Raw genomic sequence first — 26,517 nt, 5'->3', positions numbered from 1 at the left:
CGCTGCCGCTGGATCTGCAGGAGCGTTTCAGCTGCCGGGGCTGGGTTGTGTTTCATGCCCTCCATGTTCCTAGAACCCCACTGCTGCCCACAGAGGCCATGGAGAAGAGCTTGGAAGCCAAGTCCAGCACCAGCGCCCGATTCCTGTCACGACACTGCCTGGGAAAAGTTGTGAGGGAGCTGGGAATTGTGCAGCTGTTCTGCCTGTGCACTTACCTGTGTGCCTTGTGCTCCTCAGCAGGTGAGTCTGCTGTTCTCTCTGGGACTGGGAGTGTGGTTCTGTATGATATTTATCCCTCTTGCTCGTTTAAAATATTCTGGAAGTGAAATGGTTTGTTACAGACACTGTAGCTTTGTTTTTCTGATTTCTTTAATTGATTTTTTTAAACCAAAACACCAAAACCGTTGTTTTTTTTAAACCAAAACCAATCCAAGCCTCACCCTTACCAGTTACTAAATGACTTCTGTAACGTGTACCTGTATCTCAGAGAGAGCTTTCCCTGACCTTATTTTTTTTTTGCAAATGGAACAAAGCATAATCTGGAAAACATTCTAAGGAATACTCACAGCAATTTCGAAAGGCAGGAATGTTTTCTGGCCCTCAGATGTTTAAACTCTCTCCCCAAGCACAGTGTGTCAATAATCTTTATTTGCATAAAGGCAATGGTTCTGTTTGTTTCTTTTATTTCCTGCTCAAACTTCAGTAAGCAACCCCCTGCTCAAGTAAATAACCAAGTTAGTGGCTTGGATGGAGGTTTTCCTAATGGATTGTGTGGTGTTTGGTTTGGGAAGGGGGTTTTGCTTTGTTTCCCAGTGATGTGGACGTGTTCTCCAGGCTGTTGCAGCCTCCCTGTTGTCTCACTGGACCTTCCTGGACAGTTCCCAGTGGCAGATTTAATTAAGCTAGAGAGCTGTGTGACCTTAATGAGCTTATTTAGTACCTGGAAAGACATATTTGTGTTCCTGGTCTTAGCAAAGGGTTCTGAGCACTGTGTGCTTGGATGGTGCGTGTTACCTTGTCCTTAGTAATTTCTTGGAAGTTCTGAGTTGGAGCTCCTGTGTCACTCCTAGAGGGTGTTCTGGAACATGCTGGTGCGTTTGGGAGCTGTTCTGCTTGGGAGAGTTAAAACCAGGAATCATAGAGTCGTTAAGGTTGGAAAACACCTCTGAGATCATCAATTCCGACCATTAAATGAAGGAGAGTTCCGTTAAATTAAGGCCGTTGCGTGTGCAGGAATAAATACAATGATACGGACACAGTTCCCCTGATGTGGACACTTTTTCCATTGCAGAGTTTTTGTTATTTTGGGCTTGTTTGTGTGGCTCAGGCAGCGAGGTGTGTGGAAGTGAGGAGGAGTTATGGCTGCCCAGAAAGGAGCGTGGCCATCTGCAGTTACGCAAGGGGAGCTGTGTTGACATAACTGGCTGACGTGTGGCGGGTTTAAAAAGTCCACCGAGTCGAGTCTTTAATCATTAATCTGATATCAGGCAGGATCAACTGCCTGAGCAGGTCTGTGAACCTGAGATTATTAATAGAAGCTCTGTTCCCGTGTGTTCCGTTCCCCTGCTGTTCAGCCTGGGACAGCAACTCCTGAGGCCCTGGGAAGAGCAGTGTTTTCTGCACTGACAGGACAAAAACACTGTGCAGAAGTGACTAAGCACACCCACTCTGTGTGTGTGTCTTGTGACTTGTGTGGTGCTGGACTCGGTGGGGGAACTCATCCTCGGGGACATTTCTGCTTTTCAGAGATTAAATGAAATTCCTGCTCTCCAGAGATGAAGTGCAAGTGTAGGCTCAGGAGCTCTGCCTTCTGCCATGGCACTTAGAGCTGCCTGAATGTCGGATGCCCACCAAAGACCGTGAAACTTGAAAATGAGAAGTGAAATTCAGTGTAGCTCTGTGGAAAATGCACTTCTGGAATGCTGGGCTGGCGTGTTGGGAGCTGTCTGTTCACTCCAGTCGTTCCTGAGAGTTATTTGAATTTTAAGCTGTCTGTGTACAGCAATTCAGAAACTATATTGGCTAATTTCAAATAAACACACCCCAGCTGGGCGTTAGCAGAGTTCTGGAAATGAAATCTGGTGAAAATATTATTCAAATCTTGTTTTAGCAGAATGCTCTCAGCGTGGTAGTGTTGTGTCATCTGGGCTAAGTCGAGGAGATGCTTGTGGGGATTCAGGCTTTGCATTTTAGGGGAATAAATATAATACTTGTGTTATGTAGTGACAAGGGGTATCTTCCCTGGGAACATCTTTCTCTTAAATATGCCCCACTCTGTGTGTGCTCCAGTTCTAAGCCTGGTACCAGAAACTGCTGCTGAATTTCACTGACTCTGTATCAAGCCTTAATTTGAGTGTGAGCCAGTGCTGACATCTGAGGGGAGGTGGATGAGCAGTGGTCAAGGAGGAGGGATTTTAGGGGTGTGGGAAGCAGCCCATTTCCCTTGTGCACAGGATGTATTAGGGACAGTGCTTCACCTTTAACAGAAAGTGAGGTTTCCAGGCAAAACTGAGTTTGAGTGGATAAGATCCTGTTGAAATGAAGAGGAATGGTGTTATTCTTGTATTTGTTGTTGTTTCTCTGAGTGTGGAGAGTGTGTGTGTGCACATACACGTGGGTTTGGTGTGTACACACATTCCATACTCCCTTCTGATTCCAGACCTGATTCCAGATTCTGATTTAAATTCAGACTTTATTTTAATAGTTTCCCATTTGTGTTGTGTTCAAGAACTCCATTCCTGACAGACAGGGAGCCAGATCTGGAGCATATTCTCCACCTGCACTACTCCCAGTCCAGCAACATGGTTTGTAAAGTAATCTTCCAGTGACCTATTATCCCTTGGATGCTGAACACAGCACAAGTGTAACAGTCCCATAGGTCATTAGGCTATTTTTAGGGAGTCCTTAATCTGCAGAGCTCTGAATTTTGGAAGCCTTTAATCCATTGATCCCTGCAAGCACTCTAAATTTTCATGCTAAGAAAGAAAAAAAAAAAACCATATGCAAAGCAGTTGCTGCTTTATTGCAGAGCTGAGGCCTGAAGTAACTTGTCTCTTAACAGAAATTATGTCAAATGTTTGGGGCTTTGTAATGAGAAGCGCTGTGGTGGAGCAGGTGGTGAGGCTGTGCCTTGCAGACCCCTGTTCTAGAAGGCGTAACAACTTCCCACGTTCACCACGTTCCTCCAGTGCCCTCTTGACACGAGTGATGAGAATCCACCATCCACTGCTTTAAAGGACTGAGAATTGTGTGTTTGTCTTCCCCTCCATTTCCCAGAGGCAAAGTGGAACGGGTCGAAGTGTGAGCCGGGGAAGATCCTGCTCGGTGGCCGTTTGAGATCGTGGGCAGATCACCACTTGCAGCTCCTGGAAGGGTTCCACACCCTGCAGTCCTGCCAGGCCGCCTGCTGCCAGCGCCCCACCTGTGATGCCTTTTGGTTCTTGGGGAACATGTGCATCCAGGTGAACTGCACCGTGCCCGGCACGTGTCAGCCCAACAGGACCGGCCTGTCGGACTCTGCTTTGGTGTTTTTAAAGAAAGCAAAGAGCACAGAGCACTTGTTGGACCTTCGGATGGAAGGTGACGTGAAGACCTCGTTTCACAAGTGGTTGGACTGGGACGTGCCCGTGCAGAGGAAGGAAAGACTGCGGAGATCATTCCAGAAGCGGAGCCTGGCGGGTGGCAGGGTGGAGTTCCTGAGCAGGGACCCAGCTGGGAGCTCCAGCAGATCCAGCAGCCGCCGGAGCGAAGCAGAGCGCTTGAAGGATCAGGTGCTGAGGCACTTTGTGGCAGCCAGGGCTGCTCCTGAGAAAGAAAATCAGAAGCAAGAGCTGCTGAAGAATGGACAGGATCCAGGCAAGCAGAACCCCAAAAGCCCGTTCCCTGCCCAGAGCAATAATGCCAGCAGGTCAAGGGATGCCGACGGGGACATGCCCCGGGTGAGTGTGATTGCTGGGGCTGCCTGGGGCAATTGTCTGGCTTGAGGTGCAGTTTGACTTGAAACTGCCCTAGTGATGGGATACCTTTGCAGGATACCTGTGCTCAGCCTCCTGTCAACAAGGCAAGGCCAACAGTTTGGGGGTTGGTTGGGTTTTTTGAGGGTGGGGTTTCCCCCTCCCTTTTCTTAGCTGGGGTAAACTGTCTTTGGGAAGGTGTGGGGAGATGGGGTCCATGATAATGCTTATCCTCTGTGTAATTACACAGCATGCTTGCCAGGGGAGAAGGAAAAGGTGGGATGTGATGCCAGTGGGAAGTGTCTGGGAGTTAAAAACTGTTCCCTGTAAAAGTACCTCTTTAGATCCACACAATAAAATAAACTGTTTTCCTTTGAGTGCTGAATTGAGGCAGTTAAATATATTATTTTACAGACTCATGCATGAGCTCCCAGTGCACTTTGATGTCATTCTGCTTGCTTGAGTTGTCCTCTTACTGCCAACTTTTTTGTTCTCTTTTTGAAGAGTGCTTCAGTTTCTCAAATCCACCAGAGCTTACCTTGGCACTGGGTGAATGAAATCAGTTTAGTCTCTGCTCCAAACACACACAGTGTTAAGCCAGTAAATCTCTATGTTGAAGAGAATTTGGCACATTTGAATTGTTAAGTGATGTTTGTATTTTTACATCTGTAAGTAACTTTTTGAGCCTTACCATGCAAAAAAGCCCATGCACTCGTGGTGGTGAAGTAAAAAGAATTTTACCTGGTGAAATTGTTCCTTAAATAGCTTTTACCGTGTTTCAAGGACTTGACACTGTACTTGGCTCTGGAGATGTGACTGAATTTGTTTCTCCCCCTTTATTCAAACCTTGGTTGCAGGTAGGGCTGGGCCTGGCCTGAGCCACCACCCTGGAGCAGGATGTGGCCAGCAGCCAAGGGACAGAGCTCCAGGGCAGCCTGGCTGGTGTGTGAAATCAGGCACTAAAACTTCACAAATGTTTGATTTTCCAGAACCCCACAGCATTTAGGGCTGACTCGAGAGCTCAGTTTTCTCTCTCCCCTGCAATGCTGCAGCATTTCCACCCTCCCTATTCTTTCCTCCTGTATATATATATATATATCTAATATTTGAGCTGTGCAGGGTGACCCCATTCTCTCAGCTGTTACACATGTGAGGAGATGTCTTCACAGCCACTCTCAAATGTCTTCTCTTGCTCTTGGGTAATGGCTGTTTTATCTCCCTGCCTGTCAACGCTGCATTCCGAGTTGTCATTATTACTGTCCACTGCCTGTCTAGTAAACTGGCTGCAAATATTAAATTACATGGAATAATCAGTTTCTGAATATTGCTGAGTGTCCAGGATTTCCCATCTTTAGGAAGTGCTCCCACTGTCGTTAGTGTGCAGTGTGGGATGTGTGCTGGGGAAAGGTTTTTATTTTCTTTGATGATTTTTGCATTTAAGAAAGTCCATCTCTCTTAACCAAATGCAGGTTTCATCAAAATAAACACTTACTAAAATATATTGGCTGTGATGGAATCCCAGGCAGTCAGATTTTTAAGATTTAGGATAGAGTTTTTGAGGAGGGGGAAGAATTAGAATATCCACCTGGGCTAATTCCTGGATTATTGCACCATCCAACTTTACCTGCAAGATACAAAGGCAGCTCTGCAGCTGTCCTTGCACTCCTGCTCCAGGAGCAGTTTAATTTAGGCCAAGGATATAACACTGGAGGCTGTGTTCTTGGGACACAGCCAGCCTTGGCAGGAGGGAGGCTTTCCAAGTCGGGTTGGTTATGGGGCAAAACAAAGTTACACTCCTGAAATCAGGAGAATTTGGCCCAGTCCGTGGAGGTGAGTGCTGGGTGTTTAATTCTGCTCTTTGGGAAGGTTTGGAAGATGGGGATTGTTCTGGATCATGCTGGCTGTTCGGACCTGGGAGCATCAAACACCCTAAGTGGGAAGGGACATCTGAAATCCAAGTGGCTCTTAACTCCTCCCTGAAAGGGGAGAGAGAAGTGAATATGCATATTCTCCCTGCTGTTGCTGAGCATGGAATGTGTGGAAGGCAAATCTTTTCCTTTGCTCCTACAGACTCAGGGAGAAGGCAAGGGAAAGGTTGGGGAAAACATTGCCCTGGGGGGTTAATTTTGCCCTTGCAGTTGTGGTGGCTCCTCAGCCATCCACAATGGCATTGCTAATGTGCAGTGAGCATTAATTTGTGGGTTTGCTGTTCCCCTGCTTTGGAACCAGGATAAACCACAGTGCACCATCAGCCTTTAACTGAGGAAGAGAAATCTGTGCTTTTCCTTTATAGTGAGTGACATTTGCCAGGCACTTTTTTCTGCTCTGTTGTAGAATTATTTGTCGATTTTAAAATATAGCAACACGTTTAACAGCCAGTCAGGAGAGGTACAGAAGGGCAGCAGTGCTGGTGAGCAGAGCTGCAGCAGCACTGCAGCAGCTCTGCAGGCACACTGGGAAAGGCTGGAGCCAGGAGTGTTGCAGCAGAGGCAGAGAGCTCATTCCTGCCCTCACATCAAACCCCCTTTTGGGCTCCTGCTGCCACACTTCCTGCTAGTGCTGGGTGCTTTTTAGTCCACGAGGAACAAGGAAAGGTCTCTCTTCGCTGCCAGCACTAACTCTAATGGTTTGTGACATTACCCACGTTTTTGTGTCGTAAGAGTCTTCACAGACGTGGCACCATCTAAGCTGAAAAGAGCCTATTTTGTAAATTCAGACCAGACCCATTTAAATAAAAGAAAAAAAGAAAAGAAAATTCTGGAAGACAGGTATTTTTCTCTCAAGTAACCTGGGCTCAGTGTGGGTTCTGGTGCACATCCCACTCTAGTCCATCTTACAGACACAGGACTCTTAGACAAGGAGATCAGGTCATTTGTGCCGGACCAAAGGCATTTAGGGGTCAGAATCAACAGTCTACGTTCACTCAGGCCAATGTGCTGCTTCTCTCTGTTTTCTAAGCTAATAAGATAGGACAGCTGGCAAACTTCTAGTCTCCTTGTTTATCCCCAAGAATGAAATCCTGTTCTTTGCTTTAAAGAATTCCGAGTTATGGAGCAAAGATAAGAAATGTCTCAGCTCGAAAGCATTAGAGGCATTTTTGACTGTTATGTTGCCCCAGGCAAAGCTTATCTAATTCGAGCTCTCCACAGACATTTGGCTGTCAATTCATCCTAAGACTTTTGGAAGGAAGAGGATCTCTCTTAACTGTAAAGTGGGGGTTTTTCAGGCGTGAGAAGTGAGTTAAGGAAGCCTCCAGCTCACTGGAAATATTACCAAGCAAAGTGGGGGCTCCAAGTGGCCAGTGGGTGGATGTGGGTCCCCAGTGTGGTGTCTGTCACTGTTTTTCTTGTGACCCTTCAGGGTTGCTTCTTGAGAAGGAAAAAGGGTTAGGGTTCTGTAGTGGTAAGAAATCCTGGAGACATTCTCCTGTGCCTTTCCTAAAGAGTCTGTCTGAGTTCCTGTTCCCCTCTTGTCCTCCTGCCATTTCCAGCTTTATCTTGGTGAAGGGGAGCTGGCCAGTAAAGGGTGGGTGGAAGATGATACAGCTGGGGACAGCCAGCTGCCCTGAGGCCGCCCATGAAGAGCAGCCTGCCAGACTTTGCCTGCGTGGATTCCAGACAATCCACACTTTTGTTAAAGAAAGCCCATTAACAAGTAACCAAATAAAGAAAAACAGCTTATGTCTGTAATACTAACAAACAGTGTTTGGTTTGTTGCTTCATAAAGCTCAGATGTTAATCAAACAATTGGTTTAAAGCCTTAAACTGAAAGCGAGCTGAGATATGGCAAGAGAAAATTATTTGCCCAGGGCTGAGAAAAAACAACAACAACCCTGCAGAGAAGCCTTCAGTGCCTTCCCTGCTGCTCCTGGCGTGGCTGCTCAGTGTGGGCACCAGGGCTTTATTTTTGCAACCAACATTTAGTGTTTTCTAAAGCCCAGCCCATTTAGTGAGCAGGATGTTGCCCACCATGGGCTTGAGTGTTTTCCCAGTTCCTGTTTCCTGGACTGAGTGCCAACAAGCTTGAGAGTATTTCCTCCAAAACGAGCTTTTGATCACTCCTCTAATGGGGAGTAGTGGTGGGAAATTCAGCTCCAAAGCACTTTCTGAGTCAAAGATGGTAAATTGCTCCATTTTAAATATTTAGCAGATGTTCTCAAAATAGAGTTAGAGCAGTGAAATGTGCTACACACGTGGACTTCATGGTGGAGGGTAAACTGTCGAGAGTATTGCCTGTCAGGCGAGGAGCTGGGATGAGGCTATGTCCCGTAAAAGGAATTTTCTGATGAAAGAAAGGAAATTGTTCCTGCCACTCTGCTCAGTTTCAATCAAGTGGCTCATCCTGTGGGGACGTGAGGAAAACTTGGTGCCCGCCGGCTGCACTGCCTGGCCCAGCAGCATCTCCCGGGGCCTGCAGGCAGGGAGCTGTGTCAGGTCACCTTGCTTTGAAGAGGGATTCTGAAATGAATTTCCTCTTGCTGCAGCGATCCCATTATTACATAAAAATGCCATTGCAATCCTCCTGCCTCATGCTGGCCAACTGGAAAGCACAGCCAAAATAAGTGAACTCCAGTTCCTGCTCCCTGTTTTGGGGGTCTGTCTCATCCCATCTCTCTGTTCTCTTCTCTCCACTCAATGCAGTTTTGAATGTGGATCTTCTGTTTTATTTTCCACATAACAGCCTTGGCACTGCTGTAGTTAGATCTGGTGTTAACTGGTGTTCAGCTGAGCTAGAAGTGTCCTGTTACCTGTGGAGGAATAACATGGAGAAACAGCTCTGAAAAGGAAGCAGTAAAAAATCCTACTTCTGGGAAAAAAAAAGAGGGACTTTTCAGCCTCCCTAAGTGGGGGAGGATGTGAGTGGCAACCTAGAACTGATGTTCGATGTTCAAGTCAAAATAAGACAACTTTTTCCTTTACAGATGCCCCCAGGAACATCTGCACCAGAACCATCAGCTCTGACTACGTTCTCCAGTCCTGTGGCCCAGGGCTTGACATCCCCAGGGAAGACTGAGAAGCCTGGGCAGCCCGGTGATGCTGCCCTGGCCCAGCCTCACCCCTCCGAGGCACAGCCCACGGTCAGCCCTGTGCCAGTGAAAAGCACAGCCAAGGCACAGGCAGCTACTTCTGTGCCAAGTGGAGTTCCCACAAATGGCAGCGTTCCTACAGCCCAGAGCAGCACTGCTGTGTCCCCCAGCACTGCTGCCACCACGCCAGGTGAGGACACACGGGGCTCCAGCACGTGTCACCTCCTGGGGGTTTGGGGACAAGCCCTGGCAGCGTGGAAAAATGGGAGATGGCTCAGGAGAAAGCACTGGGATCCCTGTGCCAGCCCACGTGCTGGTCAGACCCCAGTAACTCCTGAGGGCTGGGACTGGGACTTGGGCATCATAAATCTGTGTCTGAGGACAGCTGGGGAGTAATGGGGATGGCTTAATTCCCAGAGGGAAAGCTGAGAGGTGATGCAGGGCAGAGTGCTGGGAAGTGTTCTTGCAGCAGCTTTGGCACGCTGCTGTCGATCACACCGAGCTGAAATCTCAAAGTCTGCTCAGAAAGGGGGGTGACTGATTATTTTCTGTCCCTGGAGGGTCACTGCACAACTCGGCCGTGGAGAACAGTGTGCTTGGCTGTCAGCCTGCGCTGTGCTCTGCAGCAGAGGGATGTTCCTGTTCACACTGCTGTTTCCTAAAACAGGCTGGGGAAAATGTAGGAAAGCCAAAATGCCCTTTGGCAGCTCTGTTCCCTCACCCAGGCCATCAGCTCTCCCTGTAGGGGTGGAATATGGACAGGGAACGGTGTGTACTGGTCATGTGGTGGCTCAGAATTCAGTTAATCCAGTTTGCTGAAGGATTCACAGCTGAATTTCTTTTGAATTTAGGGTTCCTTTCCCTTACAAGGGAACAAATGGAAAGTGTAAGGGAAGCACTGAATGCAGAGATGTTCTTGGCAGGAAGCTCATTGGCTGCTCGTGCTAACAAGTAATATATTTTTTTAAGGGCTTACCCCAGTTAAAACTGGAAAATATACTTTAAACATCTTCATTGGCTCGTGCTGGAAGAATAACATAGCCAGGGCCTCCTGGGTTTGCTAACCAATGCAAAGATGATGTCAAAGGTAGTTTTTCCAAGGGTTTTTGTCTATTTATCTGGGTTTTGGCTTTATTTTTTCCTACTGAGATCTGATTTCTTTTTGCCTTGGAACCCTTTGCAGCTGAAAGACTGATGGAGTTATAATGTCCCGCAATCTGCAGTAATTGAGAGTGGAAAAAAAGATGGTTAATTCCAGTAGCTAATGAACATGGAAGATAGATAATAGATAAGTAGATAGATAATAGACAATAAAGATGGAAGAAAGGCTAAATGTTTAAGGACTTTTTCCCCATCTTTTTTCACTTGAATTTTTTATGCCTGTCTCTGAAACATTGTCTTTGACAGGGTCAAACTCGGGAAAGCAAGTTTACCTCTTGTTTTCTATGCATAATTCCCAGGCCCAGTAATAAAAAGACAAACATAAAGCAAATGGGAAGGGGAGGCTGAGAGGTGCTTTTAAGAAATGTGTTCTACTTTCTGGTTACCTTAATGCTAATAAAAAGCAGAAAAAGTATGTCACCAGCCACAGTTTTCAAGGTTACTCTGTAGGCTTTTGAAACAAACTACCCGTCAGCTTATTTGAAATGGAATGGCAAGAAAATTCTTAAATGGGGGTGGAAAAGAAAATATCAGTAAAAGGACCAGGTCTGTATTCTGAGCTTCCATAGTCAGTGTGGCAGCTATGCAGGTTTTAAAAAATTCTCTTAACCCTCAAGCAGCTCTTCAGAAAAGAAATTCTTGTGGATTCTTCCTATATTTATGAAGCTCTGGAATTGCAGTTTGGAAACAGTGTTTGTCTTGCTGTGTCTGCAGCCGGGTTCTGTGCCAGAAACCTGTTGGGTAAAACCCTCCCCATCCTGCTGGAGCTGGGTGAAGAGATTCCCCTGTGCAGGGCCCGGGGGTCACGTTTCAGTATCTGCAAAGAGAGAGATGACTGAATAATTTGGGGCTCGTTTTAAAATTATAACCCCCTTTCGGATTAAGAAGGAGAGCAAACCCTGAAACGGGAGCTGTGCTGGGGGACAGGGTGTTTACAAAGTACACCACTGGTAGCCGGGTTTTCTTCCATAAACTCTGAAACCAAAGTGGGTTTATGCACGCACTTAATGTCTTTCCTGTTCCTGTTCCAACGGTGTGCTTGTCCCTGTCAGCTGTGAAGGAGCTGGTGGTTTCTGCTGGAGACAGCGTCGAGGTGACCCTGCCAAAGAACGAAGTGCAGCTGAACGCGTTCGTGCTTCCCGAGCCACCACCTCGTAAGGCTTTCCTGGGAATCCTGCTAAGGGCTTGGAATGCGAAATGGAAAACAGGCCTTATACACACCATTAAATAAGGACAGTCTTGGAGATGCCTTTTGTCGGAGAACGCTTCGCTGTAGAAATTTTTCGTTCTCTGCGATTACCTCGTGGTACCTCTTAAAGAAAATAGCAAGACACAAACAAGTGAAAAGGGCTACAAAATCATTAGGTTTGGGAGATGGCACGTTCTTAAAGTGGTGTGTGAGGAAGGCAGTGGATCTTCAGCATCCATTCTTGATATTTGCTGACAGGAGCTGAGCTGTCTTAGCAAGTGGTCCCTTGTTTGGGGGATTGAAATCTGCTTTGGGGGGTTGGCCTGCTGAGGAACACATTTCTGTACACTGCTCATTTCATCAGGCAAATTGTTGGCAGGTATTTTAAAGTTCTTATCCTAACTCTGTGCACAGTGGGAGCTGCAGAGGAGAGGCAGGTGTGGTTGTGTTGTGCAGCAGCAGGGATTGATTCATTCCCGTTCAAAAACCAGTGTTACGTTGTGTCTGCAGGATTTGAGGCCATGATAAGGCTTTTCTCTCTTACTATCCTGGAGCTGTGATTGTTCCAAAGCTCTTTATGGCCTTGGAGGCTGAAAGATGGGTTTTGGCTCCAGAGTAAATGAGTTTAGAAGCACAGATTGTCTCTTTTCCTGGGTATATTCCCAAACAGCCGCAGCCCAAACTCCAGGCTGTCTCATCTCTCCATAGTGCAGCAGAATGTGCCTTGTAAATGTTTAATACCTTTGCAGTTCTTTAGCATGGCAGAAAGACAGGCTTTGAAAATAAACATCTGGACCTTTTTTTCTTAAGGAACCACATATTCCTACGAGTGGGAATTGATTACTCATCCAAAAGACTACAGTGGAGAAATGGCAGGGAAGCATTCCCAGACCCTGAAGTTGTCTAAGGTAAAGCTTTTGCTTCTTCATATCTTGTTGTGTTAAATGCTAAGTGGAGAAGATGGGGACCCTGGCAGCCAGGAAAAGACTTGTACGGGATTTCAGGATGAATAGGAAATTGCATGATGGGCAGGCAGCCAACATTTGACTGCAAGCCCTCTTCTAAGGCTCTTATAAAGAGGAGATTGATCTGGCACGAGGGAAAGAATCGATTGATTTCAGGGTGTAACAAGCTGCCTACAAGCAGTGTGACAAGGCTCACAAATGGCACAATTTAGCAGGGACACAGGGGTGGGAATGTTCCTGGAACTGTGTGCTGGTCTGCTTAGGTCTGAGCCTCGTACTGCCCCCTGAAAAGGGGACTTACTGCTTCCATTAACGAGTGCAATACCTTGTAGCATGTCCCTGGCTCTGCTCTTAGACAAGCTCCACCAGGGAAAGGGTTGCCAGTCCCTGCACATGGGGATTCTTAACAAGGAAATGGCTTTAGTACTGTGAATATACAGTTCTGTGTTTGAGACATTCATTTCAGCATCTTGGATTCTGCTGCACTGTAAAAAAAATCTCCAGGCTTCAGTCAGGATATCGATGCAGAGCAAAGCCCCTCAAAAGCAGCGTGTCTATCTCTGTCAGGATTTCAACCTCTAGGGTACCATGATTGTTGTCCAGCACCTGCTCCTTCCCCCTCTCATTTTGACTCAGCAGTGAATGGGGAAGGGCTCACTGGCTCATAGAAGGAAGAGAAGAAACACTTTCATTTGTAAAAACACACAAGAAGAGATTTTCTTCTTACATGCTGCCTTTCTCATCTCAAATGCAATCTACTAGTACAGATTCCTGTAGCCAGACAACCTGAACTAAGCTCTGTTATCTCTCTTCTGTTTGCCTGTTGTTGCTGGAAAATAAAGCTTGACTGACAATCCCATGGCAGAGGGAAATATGAGTCTTTTCTGCATAGCCATTGTGAACTAAAACACGGGTAATGCCATTTTGGCCTGGAAACCATCCTTTGCTGTGCATGCAGAGGCTGAAGGATAATGGTTTGGGTGCTCCAGTGCCAAAGCACAGGAACTTGACCTTCCAGTAGCTCCTGGCAAGGTGCTGCCAACCTGTAGGTAAATAATCCTTTGTGTTTGCTTCCAGCTGACCGTGGGTCTGTATGAGTTCAAAGTCGTCGTCGACGGGGAGAACGCACACGGAGAGGGATATGTGAATGTAACAGTGAATCCAAGTGAGTGGGGGACTCAATCTCTCCTTAACTTCACCTGTCTCTGACAAACCATGACATTTGTATCATGGAGTTTGTTTATTTAACTGGACTGTGGTTTAACATAGTGAAAATTGTGCTCTCAACTCAGTATATATATATATATATATATCTTTATTAAGTCATTTCCTGAGATGGGAAGCTTTTGGTAATGCACAACTATTTCTGCTGTGCTGCATCAGGCCAGCCAGCCAATAAAAGAGCTGAAATACTGATACAGAAGTGCTCAGCAAACAGCTCACCCTGGAAGGCCACTGCTTCCATAAAGACTAGCTTGCTGACAGCATGAATCACGGTCGCTGAGAGCTGTGCAGCTCCTTGGCCAGGGTGTCTGTTGGAATGAGCCTGGAATGCCCTGGTAAAGCTGGGTTGTTGTTGCAGAGCCCCGGGTGAACCAGCCTCCCGTTGCCATCGTGTCCCCACAGTTCCAGGAGATCTCACTGCCAACCATCTCCACGGTGATCGACGGCAGCCGTGAGTACCTGCAGCTTTAAGAGCAGCTGTAAGGCTGGGTGGGGTGTTTGGTTTTGGGCCTGCCCTTTGCACAGAGTTTAAGAGAAGCTGTGACAGTTCAGTGAAAAGAATCAGCCTGTCCTGCCAGGAGAGGGGAACACACATGACAGCACCTCTCTGTGTTCCCTTTCGAAGGGCACTGGCCTGAGCCAATCTCCTAAATAAGGAAAAGCTCTAGAGGTTGCTGCTTAGAATAAAAAAATAATTACTGCCAGTCAAAATTACTGGGCTCTTAAGCTTCAAACGTGTTAGTTACTGACTTATCACCTTCAGTAATACTGGCCTGCACTAGAGCTTTTCAGGAGTTTCTTGAAATAAATTCAGATTGTCTGACCCCCAACTAGCATTGATTTGTTTCAGTTTTGGGTGTCTGAGCATAACTGAGATCCTGGGCTTGGACCAAAAATGCCTTTGCCCACCAAGCCCAGGACTGAAGTAGAGAGTGACCGTGTGGGGTCTGAGAAGCAGCATTTTCCAGCTCCTTGTATGTGTGTTTTCTTCCCTAATTAAACCAGAGAGCACTGATGATGATAAAATTGTCAGCTACCACTGGGAAGAGCTGAAGGGTCCCCTGCGGGAGGAGAAGGTTTCCAGTGACACTGCCATACTCACACTGACCAACCTGGTGCCTGGCAATTACACCTTCAGGTAGGTCACACCCGAGCAGTTCTCATCTCCTGAAAGTAAAATGGATGAGATTCCTGAAGTGTTCAGCTGGTTTAAAAAAAAAAAAACACCAAAAAAAAACCACAACACAAAACAGGGAGAGAACTCTGTTTTGTGATATTCTCTCTGCTCCACTTCAGGAGAGATAAGCTGTCAGCTACTTCATATTCTTAACTTGTAACCCTGGTTTAAGATGATGGCAGAAGGGAAGGAATGGTCTGTCAGGCTGCAAAATGTCTCTTTAAATGTCAAGTCTAAACTCTTTGGGTAAAGGCTTAGGCAGAAATGCAGTCTTCAAATCCAGTTTTTAAATGCAGTGTGTTTGGCCCAGATAAGTGAATGAGGCCTAGTGGTTTTATGCAATAGATGGCAGCTGATTTTACCTTTGTGCTTCTTTTCTGTGTTTTTCCTTTGGGCCTGCATTTTGGTGTGATGTCCATCACTGCACAGCAGATGTTTGAAATAAACCAGTACCTATAACTGAACGCTGCTTCCTTCTTAGCAGTTGGTGTATGAACTAATCAGATCCATGTTCAAATCTAGATTTAGCAAAAAAACAGCTCTATTTTGTGCTACCACGGGGGAGAAATGCTGTGTTCAGGCCACTTGTGGATTAGTAATGAACTTCTGTGTTTCACCTTGGAACTGCTCGGCAGATTTCAACTGAGAGATGGATGTGACTGTTGAATGTCTTGCATCACTTTGAGGCTGATAATTGGGCATTTGGGGCAAGTTTCTGTTCAGAAAAACCAAAGTGGCCTCAAACTACGCAGTTTTGAAAAAAATTACTATCCTGCCTTTAAAAGTATCTAAAGTTCTAACTGTTGTGTTGTGTTTGAGGTAACCCCAGCCAGTGTTGTGTGTTTTGAGCTCACCACGAGCCTTCACTGCTTTCTTTTTCCTCTCTTCAGTCTCACGGTTGTGGACTCGGATGGTGCCAGCAACTCCACCACTGCCAACCTGACTGTGAACAAGGCAGTGGATTATCCCCCCGTGGCAAATGCAGGCCCAAACCAGGTGATCACCCTGCCCCAGAACTCCATCACGCTCTACGGGAACCAGAGCACGGACGATCACAGCATCGTCAGCTACGAGTGGCTGCTCAGCCCCAACAGCAAGGGCAAGGTCATGGAGATGCAGGTCAGTGCAGGTCTCTGTTCCACCTGGATTGCTCACTACTGGCTTCTTACCTATAATCAAACCATTTTTAGTTGACTGTCAGCAAGTATCTTTTATAATCCTACAAAGCAAGCACATGATGGTTAAATACATCCTTAATATTAAATCCACAGGAAGCTGGTATTGGCTTCCTGGCTGAGCTGGTACACCAGCCTAGCCCCTGGTTTCCACTGGCACCCTGTTTCCTTTCTTCAGCAATGCAGTTTTAAATCCTGCTGAAGAAGGAGGATTGAGAGAGATGGGAACTTTTGAGTTGAACTTCGGAGTCTAAACTTTGCTGATGCTGCCCAGACACTCCTCAATCCTCAGTAGTAAATGCTGGAACTTGTTTCCTTGTCATCATTTTTCTTTTAAAGATTATTACTACTGCCAAATGTATAGAGTCCATGAATTGGGTTCACGGTGTGTGGGATTTGCACAGGGCTCCCCAGGGTTTTGCTGGAGTTGGGAACTGTTGAATCCCAAAAGGCCTGAATGCCTGTATGGCATTACTCTTGTTATGTCTCCCAGCAGTGTCCTTGTAGCTGTGCATAAATTCAGCTGTAAGGGCTTTGCATGCTGAAGTGGCACAGTCTCCTGCCCCCATAGCAGGAGTTGGTAATAACCCCCTGGAATCTACTGGTAATAGTTATTTTAGAATCAGAGTCTTCTGAGTGAGAATTGCTTTTAATCCATGAATATGTTTTCTCTCAGGGGGTGAGGACACCAGTCTTGCAGCTCTCTGCAATGCAGGAAGGTGATTACACCTACCAGCTCATAGTGACTGATTCTGCTGGCCACCAGTCCACTGCAGAGGTCACTGTGATAGTCCAGCCAGGTGAGCTGCCTTTACCTACCTGCCTTTGCTGCTTCCATTCCAGGGGCTAGAGGTGAGCAGCGATCTACCAGCAAACTCTGGAGCTTATGATAACTCTGTGCTGCTTTCAGAAAAGCTGCTCTAATTTGGGACCATTCTGGGCTGGTATATTGCTGCTAAATGAGCTAAAGAAAGTTTCTAGGAATATTGCCTTTCTAGGCTGTTCCCTTATTTGACACAGTGTAATCTAGTTGATGTGGTCCCACCATAATTGCAGGATTGTGTTTCCAAGCAGCTGCCCACAGTGCTAAATCCTGGGACAGGGGCAGGAAAAGTGGAGCAGTGCTTATAGAATGAGAGCAAAATTCAGAATAACTAGACTTTTGTCTCATTTTACTGCACATGTGTGAATGAAATGCTGGTTGGAATTCTTCACTGCTTCTAACCTCACTATTGAAGTAGAAGGTAGTGGGCAAGAGAGATACTGGGGATCACGGCAAAAACTCTTAATGGTTGGGTTTAAAGCTCCACCTTTATGTGTATGAAAAATATCCCATCCTCTTTCAGAGAACAACAAGCCCCCAAAGGCAGATGCTGGTCCAGATAAAGAATTGACTCTTCCTGTGGACAGCACCACTCTAGATGGCAGCAAGAGCACGGATGACCAGAAGATAGTCTCCTTTCTTTGGGAGAAAACACGGTGTGTATCACCTTCCAGAATGTTCTTGTGTGTCCAGATCTTTCATTTCAAACAGGACACCCCCCCACACACCTCCCCTGTGTTCAGTCCCAGTCACATTGGGCCTGACAAGCTTTGCCAGTGACCTGAATGAGACAAGGATTTATGTTGGATTGGAGAGAGGTGGAGTTTTGTTTGCAGCATGAGAAATAGCTTTGCCTTCATCTCTAGGCCTGACTCCCACTCACTGTGGTGGCATCCCCATAAACTCTGCTTGAGCCTGAACCTCCTGTTTGGAGTGGGGCTGCCTCCCGTGCTCTGTGCAAAGTTTAAACTGAGCAAACCCCCGGAAAAGGTCAAAAACTGAACAACTCCCCCTTTGCTTTGGTTAGGGGTCCAGATGGTGTGAAGCTGGAGAATGCCAACAGCAGCATTGCCACTGTCACAGGCCTGCAGGTTGGGACATACGAGTTCACTCTGACAGTGAAGGATGAGAGGAACCTGCAGAGCCAAAGCTCCGTCAACGTCATCGTCAAAGAAGGTACGTCCTGCCACGAGCAGAGCTCAGGTGTCTGGGCAGTTCAGCAAAACCTGTGCTGAGAGGCACAGTAGGAGTGAGGAATGGGGGAAATAATGTGGAGAGCACTGACATGGACTTCCCTATGTCAGAGGTTTGCCTTTTCTGGAGGTGGAGTATCTTCAGCTCAATCATGCAGTGTTTCCCTTCCCTTCCTTGGGGCCAGACAGGGATTTCTGGCTTACACAGGAGATCTGATGCAGTAATTTCTGATTGGGCATAACCAGACCTTTCTCCAGCTGCTCTCTCTCTGTTTATTTAGAGATAAACAAGCCGCCCGTTGCGAAGATCGCTGGTAACGTTGTCATCACCTTGCCCACAAACACAGCGGAGTTGGATGGATCCAAGTCCTCAGATGACAAGGGGATTGTCAGTTACCTGTGGACACGGGATGAGGGCAGCCCTGCAGCTGGGGTGAGGTTCCTTCTGTAAAGCATCACAAAGGTCAGTGCAAGGTAGCACTGACAGCTCCTGAGGAAATGTAAAACTCATTGTTGCATTGTTATCTTGTAGTGATATCCTGATATCACTAGTATGAGAGATATATATACCATGCTAGTTTGATCCTTTGTTTCCTCACACTTACTTTGTTCTGCCTTCCAGGAAGTCTTGAATAACTCAGACCATCATCCTGTCCTCCTGCTGTCCAATCTGGTAGAAGGGACCTACACATTTCACCTCAGAGTAACAGATGCCAAAGGAGAGAGTGATGTGGAAAGGACCACAGTGGAGGTCAAACCTGGTGAGTCTGGGTTTTGTGCTGTGCTGTGTTTGTCTACAGTCTCCTGGATACAGTTTACTGGGATTAAAATGCATTGTCTGGTCCAGCTCAGAACTGCAGAAGTCAGAAGTTTTGGGGGGGGTGATTCTATTTTCCTGTGGTTCTTGGGGGCTGACTCTCACTGCTGGATGTTACCTGTGAAAGTCAGGCTTGCATCCCTTCCTACAGTGCCATTCTGTAGTGCTGTGTAAATCAGAAGCATTCTGGAAAGGCACTGAAAGCCTGCCTTCTACCCAGGCTGTTAAATAGAAACTCTGAAGATCTGTGTTACCTGCGTTCTCCCTAGATCCCAGGAAAAACAACCTTGTGGAGATAATCCTGGATGTTAACGTCAGCCAGCTGACAGAGCGGCAGAAGGGGATGTTCATCCGGCAGATTGGGGTGCTGCTGGGGGTCCTGGACTCGGACATCACCGTGCAAAAGATCCAGCCCTACACTGAGCAAAGGTGGGGTTCAGCTGGGAGGGTGCACAGGGGTGGATTGCATGAGGGTTTGGCAAACCAAGGGCTCTTTCCTCTGGGGAAGCAGTTTGGACAGTCAGAACGTGTGGGGTTGTTGCTTAACACTGATATTCCTGCTTGCTCGGGTCAGAGTTGCCAAGCAGGTCTTGAGTATCTTTCCCCTCTGGAGATGGTACATTGTCCTTGAAAACTGCTGCTGCTAATGTCTTTTCCCCTCAAACCTGTAAAATAAGAACTAATCTGATTTGGCTTTGAAAATTGTGGAGAATGTCTGAAGGATGTTCTACAGCTGTGATTTAGAACTGGAGAAATAACAGGGCCTAGTGCAGGAGCTTGGTGAAACACTGACCCCACACCAGAGGTGGTGTGTAACAATCCCTTTCACCCTCACCTTCATGCTAACGTGGTAGTTTGTAGAATCACAGGATGGCTTGGGTTGGAAGGGGCTTTAAAGATCATCCAATTCCAACCCTCCGCTGCAGGCAGGGACACCTTCCACTAGTTCTGCATTAGCTTTGCCTCCTAAACAACTACTTCAATTTAATGTACAAAAAAATGTTGAAAGCCAGTGTATTTTTTTGTTTGAAGAGGTGAGGAAAGCTAATTTTGATTGCTGTTTGGCTTACAGTAAAGTGCATCTCTTCTAAACACATGGAGGTTGGCTGCTGGGCAGGGCTGTAGGTCAGGGTCACGTTGCCTGCCTGGATGGTGGCAACAAGCCACCAGTGGCAATCTGTTGAAATAAGTGCAATATTGCACTTAGTTTTTACCAAAAGTGGAGTAGTTTTACAGTAGCTAAAGCACTGAAGAAGATTTAAGGGACATGCTTAGAGTCCTGCAGCAAGTCAGCAATAAACCTGCTGTTACTTTACATTTCCCTGAGTGCAGAGATGTATCGATTCCTTCGTGTCCACGGGGCCTGATGTGGCAGGGGAATCAGAATTCATTGTCCGTGCAAACCTAGAGAGCTCAGAACAGAGGAGCCAGCACTTTCTGTTGTAATGTGACCTCTCTGTCTCTGCCATCACCAGGCCAGTTGCTGGAGCTCTGTGCTGAGCAGGTGGATGAGCCCCCAAGGTGTAATAAGGTCTAAGGATCCCACAGAGAGGGAGGGAGGAGATGGTGAAAATGGCAGGACCTTAAAGTTTGGGGATTTGGTGCTTTGGTAAGAACGTGCAAAGATGTGCTTGATGGGCAAACTCAATAACAGTCTAACCTGGCTTTGAAAATATGAATGGGTCAGATGTCCTGAAGGGTTTTCTACTGCAGGATTAGGTCTGCTATTACTGCTCTCCAGTAGAGCCAGAAGTCCGGTCTTCAAAAAAACTTGGGATTCTGAATTAGTCCGAATAATGACAGACTGGGGAGTGTGACTCTCTACCTGATGTTTGGAGAAGCAGCAGATAATCACTTCTGTGTGTCTTCCAGCACGAAGATGGTGTTCTTTGTGCAGAACCAGCCTCCCCATCAGATATTCAAAGGACGAGAGGTGGCCTGGACGCTGAAAAACGAACTGCGGAAGCAGCAGTCGGATTTCCTCATCTTCCGGGCCCTGGAGATTAACACAGTCAGTAAGTTGAGAGTCTCTGGGGGACACACTCACGTCTTTTGCCTTCTTCTCAGCTGTCTGACAGATTAAGGACCTTCGTGGGTGTTAAAAACACACACGTCCCACACGAACTTGCACTCGCTGCAGGAGCTTTTGTGTCAGTAAATGGGAAACAGGAAAATAAGGCTGTTAGACTATAAATTAATCAGTTATTCATCAATATTCACTATTCAACTTATTATGTGGGGTTACTTGTAGTGTTGTTGAGAAGATAAGAATTCACAAAACCAAAAGCAGATTGATATTTATGAAACTAAAATACAGTGTTAATGGACTACAGCCACTGAAATGAGTGTCGTCCTGGAAACAATAACCTGCCCATCTTGGTAGCTGTGAACACTCTCATTTCCTGTGCAGCACATCCATCAGTCTGCAGGAAACATTTTCCTTCTATCATTTGTTTCTACAACATTACATTAGCACTGTTTATGAGCACAACCCTGGGAGGATCCTTTGCTAATCAGTTAGAGATTTTAAAATAGAATTATGTAAAGTAATTATTTTCAGTATTTCAGCACTTCCTGATTTTATGATTCTGTGGTCTTCAAAAGCCACTTTTCAGTTCTGTTTGGTCCCTTTGAAGGACCTGTTTGTTTCTTGTCTGCCTCACAGGCTGGGTTTGAATGGGAAAATCAAAACCTTGTTTAGAAGCATTGACTTGACAAATACACAAATTCTATAACTTGTTTATCAAAATCAGGATTTATTAGGCAAAATGTGTGTTATGTCATTGGCGAAGTGGGACATTTTAGTTTGGCATGAGGCCCAGGTGCTTTGTGTTTTGATTTGTTGTTTGATTATGGCCAGGCTGTGAATGAACTACAGAGGGGCCAGATTCAAGCTGGTGCCACAGGGGTGAGCTGTATTGAGCTACCTCGTCCCTCTTTGCCTCCCCTGTGAGTCACTCAGTTCACCTTGCTGGTTTTGGTCCCCAGCCTGTCAGCTGAACTGCTCCGAGCACGGGCGCTGCGACTCCTTCACCAAGCGCTGTGTGTGTGACCCGTTCTGGATGGAGAACTTCCTGCGGGTGCGGATGGGCGACGGCGAGAGCAACTGCGGTACGTCAGCCTCCCCGGGAGGGCACCCCTGCAGAGCTGGCACTGTTTGAAACCCAGGCTGGGCTCCTGCTGTCTCCCACTTCCTCTGCTGGGATGCCCACACAGGGAGACAGCCCCTGCCTGCTCTCACTGCTCGTTCCTTGCGGGCAGGTGATGTTTGGTAGGGGAGCGACTCCTCTTCAGAGCCTGCCTGTGAAGGCTCCCTAAGGGTTGAGTCCATTCTGGGTGTACAAATCACAGCTCTTTTCTGTCATGCCCATACAGAGGCAAATTTTATAAACCAACACACACTAAAACCGGCCCAGGTGAGGATCCATTTTGTATTTCCAGCCTCTGGCTTCCCAGGGGAAGCTGGTGGTGCTGTGAGTGAGGGATCCCAACCTCTAATTCTGCAAAGGGTCAGGCCTTGCCTTTTCTTTCCCTGGAATAGTCCCCTAAAATGCACACTGCCAGCTGTATGGGTGCCAAAGCATGTTTATCTCTGGGGTTTGCTTTCAGAGTGGAGTGTGCTGTACGTGATCATCGCATCTTTCCTCATTGTGGTTGCCCTTGGAATCTTGTCCTGGATGGTGATCTGCTGTTGCAAGAGGTGGGACTGAGCCCATAACCTCCCCTCTATCTGTGCTATCAGTAGCTGCTGTAGGAGGTGAAAGATCCAAACCCATTGTCCCAGCAGGTCATCTGCTGAGCCCTGGGATGTTGGGGTTTGTCACTTAAGTGTTTCAAGTCCCAGAACTCTGGGTTCACTTAAAAAGCAAAATTTGGATTAACCTATAAATGTGCAACTTAGCAACATTTTAATGTTTCACTTTGTAATGTGGACATAATCCTAAATAGCAAGTGCTTTAGCTTTGAAGATCAGGGTTGTTTTTCTTCTGGCTCCTTTAGAAATGGACTGGCTCTTAATTCCTTTTCTTCCCCTTCAGACGGAAAGGAAAATCCAAAAGAAAAAGCAAATACAAGATTTTGGATGCAACGGATCAAGAAAGCCTGGAGTTAAAACCAAATCCCAAAGCAGGTAAAACATGAGAGGGAAGAGCTCAGCACTTTCCAGAGTGCTGACTGAGAACTCCTTCCTCAGTGAACTTAAAATCACGGAGTGAAACAAACGGGATGGGGGGGACTGACAGAGGGGTCTCAGAAGATCTAAGAGCTTGTTTCAGGTCTGTATATGGGGTATTTAGTGAAGTCATCTAATCTTGGGTTCGGAAATTGGGGCTGAAATTGGCCTGGTCCTGATGTCTCCACTTGGTATCACAGAAGTAGCAAGTGGATGCATTCAGCTGTGCAGAACAGCCTGACCCAGGAAGCCCAGAACTGGGTCTTGACTGTAACTTCTCCTGCTCTGAAGTTTTCCACTGGGTTCTGGTAGTTCTCTTCTTGCCAATATGCAGTTCCTTGACCATGCTCTACAGCAAAGCAGCAATTCAGGGACACTAAGCATTTCACTAAACTGATCAGCACCTGAACTGGAGAGAGTGAGGTTTATTTCTGCCCCTCTATTCCCCCACCATGAGTGACTTGTTCATAAACTTATTTATTCTTGTCTTTTGTGAGCTCTGCAAATTTCCCATTTTAGCTCATCCTGTAGTTTCCAGTAAGCAGGTACATTTAGGAGGGAGATCCACGAATTCTTTGTGCTCTTGAGTGGCTACAGGCCCGTTGGCCCATCCCAAAGAGGCAGGATTTGTCTTCAGTGCACTTAGCCAGCGTTTTCCTGCCTGCATTGCTGTCCTGAGAGTGCTTGTCTGGTGCTTTGCAGAGATCAGGGAGTTATTTCAGGCTGGTGTGCTTTTATCTGATACCTGACCGAGCTGTGCTCACCTGCTGACTGACCAGGAAAGGAGGGAAATGTGGATGTGCCAAGCACAGCCCCACCAAGGGCCAGGGGGCACTGCAGCTGCTGAAGTGTGTGTTTTGAATTGAAGTGTGTCCTGGATTGGTTTAGGGGAGGGGTTGTATTAAACTGTGTGTGGAAGAGAGTCCCTGATCCTTGTTTGCTGGTGGAAAATAACTGCTCATCCTGGTGTTATCCCATTTAATGGTGTTCCAGCAAAGTGAGCAGTGCCCAAGAGCAGCATGGAGGGCATTGCAGTGACAGACTGATCAGCTGTTCCTCCGAGGACCAGGCTGTCCCAACTGCTCAAACACGGATACCCTTGAAGGAAACCTGGGGGTGTTTCCCTCCCTCAGCACCCAACTCTGCTTTAATCAGACCATCTGTCACCTCAGAGCCCACTGTTCAATAAATAGACTAAATGTGCCTCGCCATTTGCTCTCTGGTAACTAAACTCATCCTGCTGCTTCCGAGTCTGGCTGCTGACTAAAGTCTTTTTCCCTGCTAGATATGTCCAGGGAGGTTTCTGCTAGCAGAGGAAACGTTGCATTTCTCCATTAAGGAAAAGCTAAATTTAAATATTTCCTCTGCTGACAATATAAGTAAATGTCTCTCTCCTGTCCTTGTGCATTAATCTAAATTCATCCCGCTAATTCATCTCTCTTCCCTTGCAGGCAGGAGCAGCAGAAAGGAGAGTAGAGAGGGTAGTGAGATGGCAGAGATCTTCCCTCACACACCTGCATATTCTCTCACTCCAGCCCTGAGCCCTCGGAGCGTTTTCTAGGCAATGCCCCGAGCAAGGTCAGGGGGACAGAGCTCCCACATGGACTCACAGCCCCTTCTGGTCACATCATTTGCCTTCCTACCCACTCACTGTGCTTTGTGCTGTCTTGGAGTGTCGTTGTGACCTCTGACATGCTAGAGTGTCTGGAACAGGATCTCTTTGGCTTCGGCATTGGAGGGAATGAGGGACACACAGAGGAAAGTCAGACTCGGCTGCCCCTTGGACGTGATGGGAAGAGGAGACTCAGAGGGGATGAAGTAAGGTGAGGTGGTTCACGGGGGCTAAAGGCATTTCTAACCTGGGGATGTTTCTCCTTCAAGGTGGCAGGCAGAAAGCCCAGGTCCTCAACACGAGCCTGATGCACTCGGAGTCCGAGCTGGACAGCGATGAAGCCATTTTCACGTGGCCCGACCGGGAAAAAGGGAAGCTGCTCCGCAGCCAGAACGGCTCCTTGCGCAACGGACAAGTGACACTGAAAGCCAAGAACCAGAGGGAGGAAATCCTGTAGCTCCCCTTGGGCAGCCGTGGGCTGGAGCCCAGCAGGGAAGGCTGCTCCCATCCCCACCCTGCCAGGGCCTCTGGAGGCCAGTTTGCTGGGGACAACGCTGCTAACTTGTTTCACAGAGAATAACTTTGGTTTTGTGGGTTTCTTTTTGTTCGGTTAAAACTGGTTGTACTTGAATTTGAACTTCAAGGGAAATCAAAGGGAGGAGAAGGCAACTGTGAGCCCCAGGAGAAGAGTTGGAAAAGGACAGAGCTGGTGTCTGGAGAGAGGCAGGACAGAACCACTTGGAGCAACTGTGAATGTGCAGGGCCCTCACAGCCCACCTCAGACTGCAGTGGAGGGAGCACCTGGGGACTTCCAGCTCACTTACTTTGGGAGCTCCTGGGAGAAGGAAGGTCAAGGCTTTGAGCTGTGCTCTGAGCTCCCTTCAGGCTCCAGTAGCCAACCACTGGCTCCTTGTACTGTCCAGCAGCTTTCTTCTCCTTTACTCCCACCTTCCCTAATGGTTTAAGCACTATTTTAATTTAGGCTTGTCCTTTCACATGCACTTGGCTGCTGTTGGAGTGTAGAGGAAGGGGAATGTAAACACTGTGGTCACACTCCGTCAGTCTGCAGGTAGGAGGGGGGTTTGTGGCTGCTCTAAATCACTGTCAGGCCGCTCTCACGGGGAGTTTGGGGCCTTGGTGCCTGCTCAGATGTGAAAAGCTGACCTGTGGTAATTGCTCGGGCTGGGAGGCCCCTCCTGCAGCAAGATCCTGCTGGGTACCAGAGCTGGGGGGGACACCCACCTTTGGCACCTGTGTCCAAGGTCTGGCTCCATTCCAAAGCTGTGAGATGTTCCATGGCCCCAGCACCTGCTGTTGGTCACCAAACCGTCCGTGGGGCTGGCCCTTAACCATATCTCAGTTAGGAAACACGATATGCTCGGGGGTTTTGGTTTGGGTTTGTTGTTTGTTTTTTGTTTTTTTTTCCTTTAAAATTTGCACATCCCAGGCAAGGGGTGGTTGATCTCTGCAGTTCCCAGCTGGCTGCTCCCTCGGGCTGGCAGCTCACTGGCCTCGTGGTGTTGTGGCTGCAGAGCCCTGTGTGAGGAGCACACGTGGTGTCCTTTAGTGCTGGAAAAGGGAACTCTGGGTACCCGAGGGCAGTGGGCAGTGCCAGCAGCACGTGTCCCTGCTGCCTGGGCCCAAGGGCAGGTGTGGGGGCTCCTTTCCTGTTCCTGCTCCCTTATCTCACTGTGCTGCTGTCATGAGTTGCACCCCTGTCCTCGGGCAGGGCTCAGCCTCTTGCTGGCATGAAGGATGCCACTGCTCCTCTGGGGATGGGTCGGCAGTTCATTGCCTTTCTTTGTGTTTAATTTAAAAACTGGAACTTGTCTCATTGGCTTTTTGGTTTTTTTCTTCTTCTTTTTGAGCTGTGGAAGCCAAAAGGCTTTTAACTTCCTCAGTTGTATTTATATTGCTGCACTACTGATTTGTGTTGAGCTAGATGAAGATTAAACACTATTGAATGTGAGGGAGCGTTCCCTCGCTGAATGTAGTCGTGGCTGCTGCTCAGTTTGATTTTGGGGCAATCAG

At 47.3% G+C, this 26,517-nt stretch overlaps 1 protein-coding gene across 1 annotated transcript; it reads left to right on the top strand.

Moving 5' to 3' along the window:
- The first annotated feature begins 1 nt into the window (after position 1).
- KIAA0319L (KIAA0319 like) lies at positions 2–26,479 on the top strand. Its single transcript, XM_050326303.1, has 20 exons — positions 2–240; positions 3,277–3,938; positions 8,875–9,169; positions 11,193–11,294; positions 12,140–12,237; positions 13,372–13,459; positions 13,877–13,969; positions 14,524–14,656; positions 15,586–15,814; positions 16,547–16,670; positions 17,217–17,349; positions 17,721–17,869; positions 18,168–18,319; positions 18,509–18,647; positions 18,973–19,132; positions 20,576–20,718; positions 21,692–21,814; positions 22,313–22,403; positions 22,741–22,832; positions 24,756–26,479. Exons 1-20 carry the CDS (start codon positions 99–101, stop codon positions 24,941–24,943), a joined length of 3,336 nt encoding a protein of 1,111 aa, XP_050182260.1. The 5' UTR covers positions 2–98; the 3' UTR covers positions 24,944–26,479.
- The last annotated feature ends 38 nt before the right edge of the window (positions 26,480–26,517 follow it).

This window comes from Myiozetetes cayanensis, unplaced genomic scaffold (assembly GCF_022539395.1).
Source record: "Myiozetetes cayanensis isolate MyiCay16 unplaced genomic scaffold, myiCay2020 scf31, whole genome shotgun sequence".
NCBI lineage: Eukaryota > Metazoa > Chordata > Aves > Passeriformes > Tyrannidae > Myiozetetes > Myiozetetes cayanensis.
Note: the sequence above shows the minus strand (reverse complement) of the source record. Positions and strands in the feature narration are given on the sequence as shown.